At 47.2% G+C, this 16,814-nt stretch overlaps 1 protein-coding gene across 10 annotated transcripts in view; it reads right to left on the bottom strand.

Moving 5' to 3' along the window:
- Positions 1-16,814, bottom strand: part of LOC144724060 (RELT-like protein 1) — a 52,130-nt gene that overhangs the window by 9,782 nt on the left and 25,534 nt on the right. For 7 of the 10 annotated variants that reach the window (XM_078602903.1, XM_078602899.1, XM_078602900.1 and 4 more), the window contains 4 exons: positions 14,781-14,850; positions 8,287-8,580; positions 6,370-6,456; positions 3,421-3,484 (listed from right to left, as the gene is read on the bottom strand). In XM_078602903.1, the coding sequence (XP_078459029.1) occupies positions 3,421-3,484; positions 6,370-6,456; positions 8,287-8,536 (401 nt within the window). In that variant the 5' untranslated portion in view covers positions 8,537-8,580; positions 14,781-14,850. The remainder of the gene's footprint in view (positions 1-3,420; positions 3,485-6,369; positions 6,457-8,286; positions 8,581-14,780; positions 14,851-16,814) is intronic. The other 3 variants (XM_078602908.1, XM_078602907.1, XM_078602905.1) reach the window with 1 other exon arrangement.

Raw genomic sequence — 16,814 nt, 5'->3', positions numbered from 1 at the left:
TGGGGCCAGTATGCATCTGAAAATGAGCTACATAGCTCAGTGGCCCTTACCTGGTAAAAAAAAAGTAATATAAACACAATGTGAGAAAGTGTTGCTCGTAAAAGCTGCGTAAACGTGTCCCGATTTGTGCCGCGTCAGTATTTGCCAAACAAATTTAGTTGCGAGTCATTTTAAGATTGTTGGGTCCGGTCCGTGACATTATCGCCACACAACGAGCCGCACCTTGTGAACGATGTCACGCGGCGTTTAATACCCACGTGTGAACGCTGCAAAAACACGAGCCAATTATTAAAACGTAACCTGTGTGCGATAATGACCAGGAATTAATTTGTGTTCGTCCTCACGCTCCAGTGACACATACATCGCCATCGCTCCACTTGTCAGCCTCTTCGGCGAGGAGACGATATCCAAAAGCAACGTTTACCAATCTGCTTAACGAGGAGAGTTTTCAATCAGTGCAACATTTCCAGCGATTGACGCATAGATGAAAATAAATGGACACCTACAGACCTGGTGTAGATTATAATGAGAGTAAAGCCAGCACTCTTAGCTGAAAATTACAATTTGATTTTAAGTCATTATAAATGCAATGACTACAATTTGTAACTAATTCGAGGTCTGGACACTTAAGAAAGAAAACGGAAGTCTGAAAGTTATCTAAAAAGTGTGTAGAGATGCAAGAAATTGCACAAGTGTAACAAAAAGAGTAACACATGGATCACATCGCAGAAATCATAGTGACTGTTAAAAAAATACGTGGGCTCAGAGAGAACACGTCGCTAAAAGGGTTGGCAGCAGGTTGGACGAGACTGATAATCGAGCAGCAGCCTGGGGAGGGATCGCCCCCGAGTGGATAACCACGGAGTTTGAGCGATGGGATTAGCTCGGGGCTCGAAGAGAAATGGATTATGGTATCACGGCATTGTGGAAACTGACGACACGGGGGTAACCATCATCCACAAATCCACCGCAAACCCCTGCTGATCTCGAGTAGGTGCATAGACCATCGCACAAACTCCGGTCGTCCTCCCAGCGGCTTTTGGCTAACCGTCGAACAAAGACGGCCGCTGCATCGCGCGCGCTTTCAGATGCGCTTCTGCGACCGTCTGGAACGCTCTCCCTGCCAATATTAGGAAGCCGCTGGGGCTATGCACTTTGAAATCTAAATTGAAAACGAATTTATTTAGACCTGCTTTTTTTGTGTTTAGCTTGTTGTCCTTCCCCCATGGCCTCCAATTAGCACGGTGAGGCTACGTCCGGTGCGAAAGAAGTTCAACACGCATACATACACAGCTGAAGTAGCTCCCAGCACGCGGAGCGAAACGTCGGACATCGTGCTGAACAACACGCGGTAATGGCCCGAAAATGCAGCGGAGAGCTGTACAGCACGGCACAACGGCGAAAACCGACGCAGGAGTTGAAGCAATGCCGGGTGTAGGTCACGAGATGGCACCCAGAGCCAAGCCCATTGCTATGATGGAGGCTCATGCTGGTGAAAATGAAGCTGCGTCTGAATAACAAAAGCTCTCTGGGAAAACTCTTTGCATCCGAGAAACCTCGCTGTGACCCATTGCAACCGAGATCAAACGACTGAGCAGAACAATTGAATGTTTGGGCTGCTCCGGTTGCTGCGCGTGTGAAAATTTTCCACCACAGAGTGGATCACATTGTGTGTTGTACCGACTGTCGAGTTCAATGGAAGATTCATGAAGACACCACCCGATTGCCCCCTGCACCACTGTTTATTCCAGTCACGCGATGGTGAATGTGTTTTTTTTAGTGAGCTTATATAAATAGGCAGAGAGCAATGGGAAATAACTGTTCGATAATAACAGCTTCAGAACAATAACAGTCTCGTTGGGGAATAAATGTCAGTTTGCCGTTGACTAACTTTAGGGAGCCATTGGCTCGTTCACAATTTGTATTAAAACGGCGAGGCACTTACCGATACCCCGCTCATGTGATATGGAGAAATCGTAGGGAAAACAACAATTTATTTCAAAGTCTCTGCACACCTCCCACCTCAATAAACGTATTAAATATTGTAACACCCTCCTCTGTAAAATGTGGGGACATCACTTTTCACAATTATCAATCGCCTTTGCAGAAGAAGTTAAGAGGGTCAATAGATACGAATGGGGTATCTATAAAAGGCTCACCTTGCATGTGTGTTGACAAAGTGACTTCATTTAGCCCTGAGTTTCAAGCATGGCTACCAATTTAAAACATCAATAATACGCTCTCAAAGATACGGATAAGATCCACTAATCTATGAGCAAAATTATAATAATGTTCTTTATTTATCCAGGAAAGCCTTTCAGAAGGGTTCTGAAATGGAATATTTGGCCAATTCCATTGATCCATCTTTGGCTTGCGGCAGCGACCCACTTCTAGTAGGGGATAAGACTCTAAACTCCGCACAGATGGAACGCAAAATCCCTTTCTGTACTCCCGCTTTGCAACCACACCAAGCAAAGAAGCACTTAAAGGACTGGTCTCGAGATGGCTTCTGTTTACCGATGATTAAGCCCAGCCAAGACAGTGCGGCTTAAGCAAACTTACTCCTATTGACACAACGGATTCCACGGTACACGAAACAAATTCAGGACACGAAAACAAATTTGTACTGGAAAGCTTCAGCCCGGGCCTGGGTTAAGACTTTGTCCCAAGTTCCGGCCAGCTCCGGTCTCGTGCCGCTAGCCGTGCCGCGTACACATCAGGTCACGTGACCTTGCCCGGCTCTCTGTGTTGAGCGGGTGGATTGTAGGGTAGGGGAACAGTCCCATTGGGACAGACAGAAACTACTTTTGTGGGCTCATCGATCGAATTCCGCACCCCGCTTAGGCACAAAGACAACAAATCGTAAGGCAGGGGGGACTCACGCACTCCTTTATCTCGTGGGCGAGTCCCAGCCAGAAATGGACACTGCCCAAAACGATACGAGAGAAAATTCTTCAGCCCTAGCTCTGGGAAAGCATGCGGTTACTCTGGCAACGGGCGTGGGCTGACACGAGACACCGTCGTCGATTGGATGAATGGTGCAACAGGAAAAAGAAAAGAGACAACTTGCGTAGGTTTTTGCCGTTGTGCCGTACAGCTCTCCGAAGTGTGTTCGGGTCGCACCGCGTTATTATTTTAGCACGATCACCGATGTTACGCTCCACGTGCTCGGAACTAACTGCAGTTCGTGATGAGCCTTACCTGAAATAAAGTGAATGACTGACCGAAATTTCTTCATCAACCAATCTGAATTCGGTTCAATTCCCGACGAAGATGAATGACTTCAGTTCCTGAAGAACAAGAAGCTCCCAGCAGGCGAAGCAAAACGCCGAGCGTACTCATGCCGGAGAACGCGTCGCTGAACGACAGAGACGAGTCTGATAAAGACTTCGACAGTGTTCAATGAGCAGTGTTGAGTACCTCTCAAGGCTCATTTCCGGTTCACACTGCTCAGCTTGCATCTCCTTGAGGGCTTCGGCGTTGGCTGCAAGGAATAAAGAAAAGACTTATGATCTTGGGGGGTGCAATGAATATTCACTTAGTATTAAAATTTGTCCAAATGCATATTGATGAACAATATTTAGAGAAGAGGTGAGATATGAAGACGAAAAAGCCGAGAGATGGAGGGAGACGGCAAGAGCCAAAGAGAGAGGCAAGACGCAAAGAGACGGGTGGAGATGGAGAGACACGGACAGAGGAAGCACGAGAGACACTGTCGGATGGAGAGTGAGGGACAGACACAAGGAGACACAGAGATACGAGGAGACAGAGGAGAAAGAAAAACCGAAGGAAACAGAGAGACTTTCAAATTAATTGAATTTTTTTTTAATATAATCTTACTTTGAATTCGGATCGCTAAATAGCTAGTAATACATTCATACTTGACTGCACGGTGAAAAGTGCACATGTTGAGCACCGACAGACTCAATGGATTTTTGTTAAACAGCATTCCACTGGAATCCGTGTTCAGCCACCCGAGTATAAAAACCGGGTTCTCAAGTGTGGCCGGTTGATGGTCACAAACAACTTAATAAATATATTAAAAAACACCCATTAAATACGGTTCTGCACTTCCTTTGCCAAATTTATCCAGCTCTGACCACATACCTGTCAACCCATATGGTTTACCCGTATTCTTGTGCAGGAAAATATAATTTTCAGGTCCATACGGCATACATCCGTTTTAATACAGGCAAAAATATATATGTCTTCTTTGTTTGTGTTTCTCCCTTGTGATGGGACTTTGTAGGATGAACATTGAGATTAAGAAGGGCACGGGGTGACCAATAAGGTCTGAATTGGTCTGTAATAAGGAAGGCACAAGGAGTTGACAGGAATGTAAGGATACAAACATTTTGGTTTGATTGCCAGGCCAGCGGACATCTCTATCGCAGGGAGCACGGCCAAAGGGCTGTGCCCTTAGGGTGGTTAAGAGGGTACTTGAAAGCATCTCTCTCTAAAACACGACGTTGAAGGACTGCTCTTGCGATCGTTCCTGAACAGACATTTCCTTATCTCAAGAACATGACACCCGATAGCACAACTGGAAAACAATTGGGCATTTCAACACCACGAAGCGTGCAGTTTTACAAGTGTGAAACTGACGAGATGCTATGTGACTTTACACCAGAAATAAACGTGGACAGAGCACTCCACCAGCGTTGTCCGATAAGCTTTCAAGTTTCCTACCGCACATCGAAATGTCCTGCCTGCCTCGTCTCTGTGTTCCCAACAAGAACCAGGCCAAAAACGTTGGGTACCCAAAGACATTTTCGAATATAATAACAATTTCAAGCATGGCTACCAATTTCTAACAACAATATGCTCTCTAAGATACAGGCAGGTCCACCAATCCATAAGCAAAATCATAGTAATGTTATCTATTTATCCAGGAAAGCCATGCCAGTCGTGGGGGTTGTTTGACCATACTTCACCACGCTAGTCCAATGCGTTTCGGTAAAGGGATAGTGGGAGAGAGGGGTTCATGATCTGTTCAGATATCGCTCGCCACTCACGCTGGCTTTGGCCGGGAAAGAAACTCACGTCACCAGGTTCGTGGTGAAGTGCGCGTGGCACTATGCCACAATGCTCTCCTTCGTTGGTAAGGTGCTATTAATTATAGCTAAAGTAATGTAGTCGTGCTATATTTAGGCGGTTTGAAAGAGATTATAAAATCATACGAAGCATTATGCCGGCAAGCTGCCTGTCCATGTCAAATTTGATAGGGCTAATTATCCTAATGAATACAGATGTAGTGACATCCCGCGATGTCACTGTGTAGTACCTGCCCTAGAGAGGCACGGCGTGCGGTGTAACGACATCGCGGACACCACGAGGATGTGGGTGCAGTACCGGCCCTAGAGGGGCTCGGTGAGCGCTGATCGATAGCGCTGGATGGCACCACGCTAGGCGTGCAGTACCGGCCCCTACAGGATAGGGTGTGGGAGTGACGGCAATGGAAATGGGGTTACTAAAGGCCGTGGCACTCTGGTTGACCCCAGAGGACACGTGACCGGTTAAGTCTACACAGGGGCCCCAAGTGGGGGCTAGGCGTGGTCACGTGGTCGGGGTCGAGATCCTGCTCGAGGATTCTGGAAGGTGGGCGTGACCAAGGGCGGAGCCGGCCACGCCAAAGAGGATATAAGCCGGGTCCCCCAGAGGGATCGGCTGCCGTTGTTCATCCTGAAGAAACCTTCGTCTGCGTTCTACGTCCTACAGAGTCTCCAACATATGGACCTGGACCCGAGCTGTGGTCCTGGTCGGTTGTAGCAGTTACGTTGTAACTAGTGTAGTTAGCCTGGTGGTCACCACCACAGGTTGTTATTCTGTTAAGGGGCAGTTACCCCGTGTGTTGGTGTTAATAAATGTGTTGCCTCCAAAGAGTCTGTCTCAGTTGAACTCACTACACAATTTCAAATAAACTAACTGCAACGTTTACAACTGTCACTGAGCATAATTAACTATCTCACGATTTGGATGAATGGCCTTCCCAATGGCTCCTTAAGGTTAGTAAACCACAAACTCTGACATTTCTTTTAAAATGAAGCTGTTATTGTTATGAAGTTGTTCATATAAACTCACTAAAACAACATTTATCATCACATGACTAGAATGAACAGTGGTCAGAATGCTCACGAAGGGTTCGACTAGAGCGGAGATGGAGTAACCAAACCAAGGCATGCATGAGAGTTAGCTGCATGATGAAGATGACCAAAATACATTAGATTCCCTTCATCCAGTCAGATCTCAGAAGCGGTCGGAAGACGACCGCTTGTGTTGCCATTATTTTCTTTGAACCTATCTACGTCGCGCCGAGAGCGGGCAACGTTTTGACGGACGGACGGGTGGGAAGGGGGCGAAGGAGCTCACCGGGGTTCTCCGTGATGAGTCTCGCGATGGCTCCCACCGTGTCCTCGTGGCCCTCGAAGCCTCCCTTTACGCACGTGTGTCCGTTTTCTGCGCGGTGAGAACACAAACGCGACAGAGGCAACGGTCGTTCGCCACCGTCGTTATCGTCGTACGTCGACGTTTAAACGCCAGCGCCTCGAAAGGTCTGGCAGATCCCGTAGAGTTGACAAAACCGCCAAATACGCTGGGCTGCAAGATTGCCGAACAGATGGCAATACAGCAATTGGGCTTTCTGAACGCATCTACGCGCGCCTGCCGAGTGTCTATCCCCATCTGGAACTCCAGTATCTTCCGACATGCAAAAAAAGTCTTAAAATGGAAATTAATGAGACTCGATCATGTTCTAGATTTGAAGCTGTCGTGACTGCAAGGATTCATACTCTTTGTTTTTTTCGGTAAAGTCACGTAGGTAAAAAACTTTAAATAAATTAAAACAACTAAATTAAATCACAACGCTCCGAGCACTACGTTGTCCCCACCTGAAGAAGGACGCTTGTGTTGCGGCCGAAACGTCGTGATTTAATTTAGTTGTTTTCATTTATGAATTTTTTACCTACGTGACTTTACCGAACAAACCAAAGAGTACTCGACCATGTGTTTAGTACATTCTGCTCGATGTGTATCTACCATTCACAATTGGGCTGCATGGTGAGCAGCAGGTTACAGTAGAGAAATGGATTCTAGACTTTAACAGCGCAGAACATTACACCCCTCGGACTCGTTAGTTGCCTACCGAGGGCTCCGCGTTTTCGTATCGCATGCCAAACGCTCCTTGAAAAATGGAACTTGCCAACTATGTGTCAAGACAAAAAGGTAAACGTCGTGGTGTTGCGAATCGTTTGCGCGTGCCACCAACAGGGGGAGCTCTAGAGAGCCTCTGGAGAAGGGTGTTCGGTCCACCCTTCCACACTGGCCAGACATCTTGAGCGGCCGTGACTTCCCACACTTTACCCCACCACACGTGACCTGCCCATCGACAAACTGTGGTGGGGGGCGGGGAGAGGGGAAGGCGAATAAAAAAAACCTTGACCATTGTTCTAATGAACCGGTGAACACTGGATTTCAAATCCGGTGCGCCAACCATTACACCACGGCGGCAAGGAGAAAGGCAAATATTACGACAACTTCAGTGAGAGTTTTAATTTGTTCAGCTGGCGGAGGCAGGAGCCGGACGTGCCAGCTTTGCAGGTGAATGAACCGCGATGTGCCGAGGCCTACGCCCGTGGACGATGTTGTCACAGGTGAGCGCCGCCACCAACAGCAGGGGTAGGAGCAGCAGCCCGAACGAATAATATTCACATTCTAGTGTTGCAGGCGCATACACGGGCACCACAGTGGGTCCTTCGGTGAATCATAACCATCTGCTGCCACCTACGTTATCAAAATGACTCCATACGTTCAGAGGCCTTCTCATTGGAACCTAAAATAAAAAAAGTAGAATTCATGACAAACGTCCTCTTCATAGTTATGGCGGGTAAGGAAAATTTATTTGGAACAGCGGTGGGCTCGTAGTTGCCATGTTTCATTGCTGAACCAGAACTGGCGAATTGCTACATTTCAATCTGGGCAGCCACCCATGATTAAACCAGAACCACGAGTGGAGCTCTATGCGATGGTCGTAGTGCAACCACCAATCTTATCCGCAGACCTTATTCACTCGGCTGCTGGATGAAGGCCTCCCCCACGCCGTGCAGCTCGTGGGTTTAATTTGAGCGCACCTCACCACACTTGTCAGTGCGGGTTGGCTACGACAAAGACCAGTTCAGATATCACTTCCCACCAACATCAGCCGTAGCCGCAATCCAATTCGGGTTGCCGGGGCTCCCGGGCGCGCGACTGTCGCGCCAGTTGGCGCGGAGCTGTGTGGCCACCTCTCACCGGCATCCTTGAGGTCCTCGTGCGAGGTCCCTGGCTCGGGCGTGGACGTGCAGCGGTACCCCTTCTTCTTGAGGATGTGGCACACGAGGATGCCGAGCAACCCCACGAGGATGAACGCCGGCACGAGGAAGACGGCGCCGTAGCTGCCGCCCGTGCCTGCCGGGGTATCCTCGCTCGGGTCTGTGCCATTGAACGCCATAACGTCGGCCTTGAGAGTGGCCTCATCCGTAGCCGAGGCCGCTACGGTCATAATATCGCTCCGATTTCCGCTGAAAGTGCCGTCTCACGCCTAATCTGGTGGGGGAGGGGCGAAACAACGTGGCGTTAACGGAGCACCGACTTTGATTTTCTCAGCGTTACGTGCATTCGCGTTTATACACGTGCAGTCATGTGTATGCACGGAGTAGCGTGGTGGGAGGCAGAGGCCAGTGCGGCAAAATCCACTGCTGCTCTGCGCTTCTATGCGCTCGCGCCTTCACAAGACGTACTCGCCGGCATGGTAAAGTATGGTCAAGCAAACCCCCAAGACCGAAACGTCGTTGGAAGGTCCCTCATCATTCAGCTGCGGAAAAAACAAATGGGCTGCGCGTGTATGCACACGTGTATGCACGCGTGTGCATGTGTGGAGCGGCAGTATTGCGAAGCGGGCGAACCGACTTTGATTCTCAGAGATGCTCGGTGATAACTGCACCGCAGCTCGAGTCACACGTCAAATGTATGCCTGCCCACGTGTCCCAAGTATGAACACCAAACGAGATGGGGTGCAACCATTCACTCAACTCCACCCACCTGTCTCCGCGCCCCCCTTCCAAATGATATTATTAACGACGCGGTGCGTATAAGCGACTCTTGTGGCTAACGGGGTCAGCCATGCGTGTGGGTATCGGGGGGTTATTTGATCATACTTCACCACACTGGTCAGCTTGAATCGGTGGAGGGGAGCACAGACGGACATTACGTAAATAATTTTGTTGCACTGCCCTATGCTGCTCAAGATGTAGCCCTGCGCAAGAGAATATATGCCATCGTTATACGCCATGATCTATCCACTGCTGTATGAAGGCCTCCCCAAGATATTGTCATCTTCCACGGTCTTGCGATACAACCAATCACCTATGACCAACACGTGAGCTGACCACATTGCTCCTCGTGGGCATGTTCTCTCCATTGGCTGCCACTCCTTCATGAGACTTAACCACTGGCAAATTATCCCACACCTACGATATAGCACGATTGGATACGTACGGTGCGAAAGAAGTTCAATGTACACACACATGCAAGACATGTCCTGCCCAAGCCCATTTCATTTTCTTGACAGTCAATGTGATTCTAGATTTGAAGCTTTCGTAGGTTTTTCGGTAAAGTCACGTAGGTAAAAAAAATAATAAAATTAAAATTAATAAAAGTAATAATAAAAATAAAATAATAAATCACGACGTTTCGGAGGCAACACAAGTCTCCGTCATCAGGTGGGACCGTCACAGCCAGATTTACTAGTCAATGTGATGCAACTAATTTACATGTCCTTTGATCCACGTGTTCCTCTTCTGTCTCCAAGTGGCTGTAAAACCATCGCACGTCTCCATGCACCTACGTACACTGTTCAGCCGATGAAGTCCAAGTTCATTAATCGTTGACTCTTCTCTTTAGTCAAGGTGAGATCAAATCGATAGAGGTGCATATGCTTGTTTGTTTGTTGCCAAATATATTAACAAAAACTGCCGATCCATGGTTGAGTCTCCTGCAAACTTTCGTACGAACTCGAGTCCGTGAAATAAAAATAACCATGGCTGACTTGAACATTTTTTTCTTGTTTCCATATTGAAATCCTGTGAAGGTTGGCCGAAATAGTCTTTTCCCTTCATCAAGTAAATGCCCTTGTATTGTAGCCAAGTTAATAACCCTTGGGAGAACAGAGAGACCATAAAAAGAGCTGCAAACAAGCACGCTCGGGCCAAAAACGTTCGCGACGCGCAGCGAGGGAACAGAGATCGCTGTGCACGCATTGCTAACATCTCGCCGCAGCGCCGAGATGTTAGCTACCTCGCCCAGTATACAGGAAGACGTGGGTTCAATTCCGACCCTGACGCCTGTGTCTTTGAAGTTTGCGTGTTTCTCTCTCTCCCCGTGATCGCATGGATCCTCCGGGTTTTTCCCTCCACATTTAGAATCGGCGTGCGTTCAGAGTTATTTGACTGCTGCTATGCATTTCCACATGATAAGCCACTTCGTTGAGCTTATCATTTGTGGCCAGGTCGCTTCCGAAAAAGACCTATATAGCGCAGTGGGCCGTACCTGGTAAAATAAAAAATAGTAATAGTAGCATGTTCAGTGGGGTTGGGCACTGAGCATTTTGAGTTCTGGTGATATTTTCGTACTTGTTTCGCTTTGCTAAATACTCTGAAAGGCATCTAAAGATAGATTAAACATTCTCACAGCCTGTTCTCACAAAAACTAAAAAAGCCACACGAAGCCACAGTTGGCAGTTCACCAATTAAAATTAAATGACAAAATATTTAGAGGCTTCAGAGCACAATTTTTGCAGTGTAAAGATTAGATTGCTAGAGATGCAACGCTACCCCGGAGGGTCAACAGTGCTTGCCGTTGCAACCCCCGGAGCGGTGAGGACGCGAGAAAGGGAGGTTTCGACGTCTCTCAAGTCTCACGGCATTCGAAGGTGGAAAGAGCAGGTTCCAGACCATTGCTGTGGATCGTAAATGAGGCCAATTTGAACTCGTTGTTCCCACGTGCCTTGCTTTATTGGCGTGGCACAGCAACGTCGCCAGATTGCGTAATGTGCGTCTGTGTTTGCCATGCAGGTCGCTCCCCAGATTAGGCAACCTAAGAGTCTAAATATAAAAAAGTAATCCCTATGGAGGGAGCGGTGGCACTGCGGGTAGCGCACTATATGCTTTGATCCTGGCAACCGATTCCAGGTCATGGATAATATCAACAGCGAGCGATATCTGAACGGTGCCTAGCACCCCGCACTGACCAGCGTGTGATGTATGGTCAAATCTCTATTGCTGCAGCATGCCCAAGTTAAAAACCACTTCATGATTATAATAATGGTATTGTCCGAAAACGTGGAACGGCCCATGTGCGGATATGGGTTACGTAACAACACAATGGATTTACATTCAGAGTTGGCCAGTTGGAAAATTTTAAAATGTATGCTTTGGTAATGTGCCCGATTGGTAAATCATTGAACATTTGATGGATATTACAAAAGCAATGGGTTACTGCCAAAGGGCACCTACCAAGAGGCACAGGAATATTAATTAAAATATTGGATGCCGAGCTAGCACTGTTGAGCTCCTGGGTTTGAATCGGGGTCTCGGCCACCCGTTATTAAATGAAGTTCACAAGGGAAGCGAGTTGATCGTTGGGGCCCAGTGGTAGCACGTTTGCCGCTTGTTGCAGAGGTTTGCGGTTCGAATCCGTCAGGTTGCCCGGGTCAATACTAGCCATATATAAATAAGGGTCATCTTATTCCCAGCCGACGTGAGGATCCCGCACCGTCATTTGAAAAGAGTAAGCCATTGTGTGCCGTTGCCATGGTACGAATTTGATAAATTACCTGCACATAACTCAATGTGGATTACAGAGACTAAGTATGTGAAACATAGCACCTGCGTGACAGCCTTGCCCTATAAGAATGGCACTAATACCAAATGTGCTAACCTATTGTTAATTAGTATTATGTTCTAAGCCTGGTCACCGATGACTGCATGAAAAACAACAACATGTTAAATGGTATTGCAGCTACTTTGATTAAAATTCCAAGTCTGAGAAGAAAAAAACATCAGCCTGATGGTCCGTGGCGAAGTGCAACACCCTCCTGCGCAAGGAGCAAAAAGTGCACGTGAAGGATTTTTGGGTAGATGTGAAAAATCACTTCTGTAGCCATTTTATGAAAAATGAGGCACACCGTCTCTTCCTTTCATTACAAGATCCTGACAGGGCCAAACAACTCAAGGGTCTACGGATATTTAACCATGTTTTTTTGATTGTTTGTGCGATAAAATTTGTAACCAAGATATCATCTTGAATAAATGTATTTATATAGCATGGATAGGCGCAGTGAAGATACAAAGTGGCAGAGTCATGTCATCGTCAATCGTATTTTTTTTACATAAGGTGAGAGAGAAATGAACACACCGGAGATGAATTTTTAGAGATTTTTTTCATTGCGAGTGACAACGGCGGTAGTCGCGACATGAGGCAGCAGTATCAGCCGTAGAAAGATATCGCTGAAGGCCTACGGAGCAGAAGTGCCTAGGGCCTACAATAACCTTAATCCGTTCTAGATTTGAAGCTTTCGTGACTGGAAGGATTCTGCTGTGTCATATGACGATGTAAGTAGAGATATAATACTCTTGGTTTTTTCGGTAAAGTCACGTAGGTAAAAAATCAAATCAAATAAATGAAAACAACTAAATTAAATCACGACGTTTCGGGCGCAACACAAGCGTCCTTCTTCAGGTGGGAACAACGTAGCGAAATAGCCTAAGTGTGTCAATTTTCATTTATTTGATTTTTTACCTACGTGACTTTACCGAAAAAAACAAAGAGTATGAACCTTAATCCGGCCCTAGATCCTGATAGCACAATTTAAATTGTGGAAAAATACAAAACGTAATGACAAAAAAACCTTGTTTATGATGAGCTGTGATGCTATTACAAGTTTTTCATTATCTGCCCAGGCTTGGCGTGAAATATGATATCCGTACACCATGTTTCAGCTATCACAATGCCACTCTGCTGCCTGAGTTTCAGCATTCGCTGATAAAAAGCCAAGTATTCACCCAAGATACCCTCGACCGAATCTCAAAATAGTTTTTCAAGAGGGCCTGCATTGGGTTGTTTGGCCAATACCAACAATGTATGTCTGCCGTCACGTGGGTGGGAGGAAACCGGACTACCCAGAGAAAACCCACACATGGGGGGGTGGGAGGTGACACTTGACACTGCCAATTCATTGTCATACTTTGAAGCCAAATGCCTAACAATGCTTGAGACTCAGCGATGCAATTTGGAACAAGGCATGATTGTAATTGAGTTGTCAAACCTTTTTGTGTTAATCTACAAGTGTAAATATTTTTTCTACATCTGCAAGCACATTAAAAAGGTCACTGTCCCTATGCTCAAATGCACACTGCGCAGCACACATCGGAATAGATGGTGGAAATTCCACATTTCATGGTGGGGGCCAGTACTTCCACAGGATGGCAGCTCATGGGTTTCCAGCACACGATGTAGCTTCACCAGATAATATGTATTTTATCCACCTTCGAGGAATGATGATGATGGGCCGAGGTTCATAATGCCTGGGGATGTCAGCTGCGCTAAATCCAGGCCAGCGAGTGGGTAAGTTAATGAAAACTACTTTCAATTAACCGCACACACACAAACATGTTTCTTTCTGTTAATGTTAAATTAATATCATCAGCCATGATCCATCAACTGCTGGATGAAGGATGGCTTTCACAAGCTGTATTGATCTCGGGGGTTATTTGACCACCCTTCACCACATTGGTCAGTGCAACGTGGTGAAGTATGTTAAGTTAATATAAAAGGTAAAGGTGCAGCCCTGCAATGTCTTATTCACACGACCGCTGCCAGAAGGGCCTCTATTAGAGGGAGCTCTAAAGAGCCCCTCTCGAGAGGGTATTTGGACTACTCTTCCATGCTAGCCATAATGAACAGCATTGTCCAATAAATAACCATCTATATGACTTTCTATATGACTTTCACGCTGATATGCAGAACGAAATTTACGATTTTTACGCAGGCAAGCTGAGCGTTATAAGACAGGCTGAGTAAGAATGGACTAATGAGAGTAGTTGAAGCGTGCATTGCTCGTTTTGCCAAGGGCAGGAACGTCGTGTTGCTGCCTGGCCGTGTTTAACTCTATTGATTCGTAGGGCATAATGGAGCACCGTCTGGTACCGTGTGTACAATGGGTGACGGGCTCGTTGAATTATCACCTCCCTAAAATAATGGGAGTCGCCTTTCACCAGTGGTGATATCCATCTCTGGGTCACAGTTCACCTGGTAGGGTGGCAGGGCACCCAGCAGTGAGAATGTGAGTTCAAACTCTGGCCAGGGTTGACTTGGCTACGTTATCACCACCACCATCATCATCTGCGTGCCTCTCCACGGGTATCCATGGGAAGCTGTGGGCTGTGCTAGGAATGTGGCATTTACACTATTGGCTCAGGGCCACCAATGGAGAGGAGCTTTGGCAAACGTTTGTTTATTTAAAATAACAATGTTTCATTCCAACAGTCTGGAGTGTACTTAGTACGTTCAGCGAATTTTCAAAAGCTATTATTCTCTTCTTAAAACAATGTATTTTATGAAAACATCTTCATCGTGCAGCGTAGACCACCAAGGGTCAAACAACGAGCCACTGACGCCACCGGTGGAGTGGGTCGCTATTTAACGTCACGGGACGGACGGACCGGAGCAGCAAAAACAACGGCACTCACCGCACGGAGCGGCGAACCTCGCTCAGAAGCAGCCACCCCCCGCCGTCACTGGTGGCTCACAAGACGGCAGCTACAGAAGGGGGGGGGGAGAAAAAATAATAATACATTAGTGGCGAGACAGAATCTGGCAGAAACAGAGAAGCATATTCGTTATTATAATTATTGTCGGCCACACGAACTTCGTAATCCAGATCTACCCGCCAACTGGCGGCGTGGGCCAATGAGTGTGCGGCTTTTCCACGGAGCGGAAGGATGTTATCACACAAGAGACCTGCACGTGATTGGCTACGCCGCGGGTGGCATGAAGGGCGGTGGTGGGGGTTTCCGATTTTGAAGGGAGATTTGCAGAGGGGGGGGGGCTTTTGTAGTTGCGGTGCTTGTTGCCGGCCGGCGCGCGTGAAGTGCAACGGGCTGTCGGCGGAGCCTGTGAAGGAACGCGCCTTTATTTCGGTTGCATTATTGTCATAGCTCGCAAAGCGGTGTGCGCGTGCACGTGCTTTGCAAGCCAGCAGAGGGAGAAACGTGATTCATGACGTCGCCTTTTTTTTATTATCTCCGAATGAATTTACCGCGACGGCAGGAAGGCGGTGTTTTACACGCTTCTGCCGAGCCGAGGCAAGCATTTTACACGATAACTGCACGTTCAAATGCTCGCATTGCGCGACCATCCATCACACGGGGGGCCAGAAGTGCATACCTTGTAAAAAGGATTAAACAACAGGCAATATAAGGCAGGTGTTCAAAATGGGGGGGGGGGGGGGGTAACAATGCGAGGGGGCGGCAGGAGATGGCAGTACAGCAACTGTTTTTAGGTTTTTTTTCGGTAAAGTTACCGAAAAAACCTAAGAATATGAATCCTTGCAGTCACGAAAGCTTCAAATCTAGAAGTCCCGCAACTGGTTCGTGAGTCGATCTGCACGGAGCTTTGAGTGCTGCCTCCTTGCACGCCCATGCACACGCTCAGGATTCCTTCCGTGCAAAGACTCGTTCGTGAAATTGGCGAAACACCCAAAAACAAGATCCTTCTGAAAGAGAATCTTTAGCGAGGCATTGGCGAGTACATAAAGGGGGACACAATTTTATTTATAATTACACTGCAGTTCTTGTGATCACGATGTGTAATTTTGCCGACAGCAGTGGTGAGGTGTGTCCCTCCCACCCCCCACCCCTAGCCAGGGAGGAAAATTATATTTTGTTCTCAAGTTTAATTTAAATAAAGTCGAGGTGTTTCATTTTCATGCATCACGAGTGCCAACTCCGAACGAATGAATGAACGCAGCCGTCTGCTGTCTTCGAGGCATCAAGTGGCAGAAGCGAACATGGAACCCTCTGACGAACGAACGTGTTTAACCCCGTCGGCTTCACGTGACAAATTACGGAAAGCAACTATCTAAATGCGACACAGATATAAGCATGATGAATCGAAGGGCTAATGAAAAATATTGATAGACACGTTTATTTCCCAAGACGAACCGCTAATACACACATCCATCTCAATGCCATTTGCAAAATTGATACATTTCAAATTTTTAATAGCTGCCAAGGCACCAATATGTCACAACACGATTCTGCTTTTAATGACATGCAAAGGTGCAGCGTTTGCAAGGGTGGAACAATATATCTCATACACACGCTCGCTCCGCTGTAGAAGCCATAAATATACTCTTGCGCGTATGTGTGTGCTTGCACGCGTCGACAGGAAAAACCACAACTGCGTTTAAAAATAGAGGCGGCCGGCCGGGTGGGAGGGTGGGTGGCCAAGCGGTGAGGGCGCCGAGTGGCCGGTACCGCCGAGTGGCCGGTACCGCCGAGTGGCCGGTACCGCCGAGTGGCCGGTACCGCCGAGTGGCCGGTACCGCCGAGGTGATCGAGAGTCCAAATCGAAGTTTCCGCCGCCCACCATTATTTCTCTAATTCTAGATTTGAAGCTTTTTTCGCGACTGCAAGGATTCATGCTCTTAGTTTTGTCGGTAAAGTCACGTAGGTAAAAAAATTTAAATTTAAATTAATAAAAATAAAATAATAAAAAACCAC

The sequence above is a fragment of the Lampetra planeri genome, chromosome 19 (assembly GCF_965212315.1).
Source record: "Lampetra planeri chromosome 19, kcLamPlan1.2.h2, whole genome shotgun sequence".
Lineage (NCBI taxonomy): Eukaryota > Metazoa > Chordata > Hyperoartia > Petromyzontiformes > Petromyzontidae > Lampetra > Lampetra planeri.
This window is presented reverse-complemented; position numbering and strand designations above follow the sequence as displayed.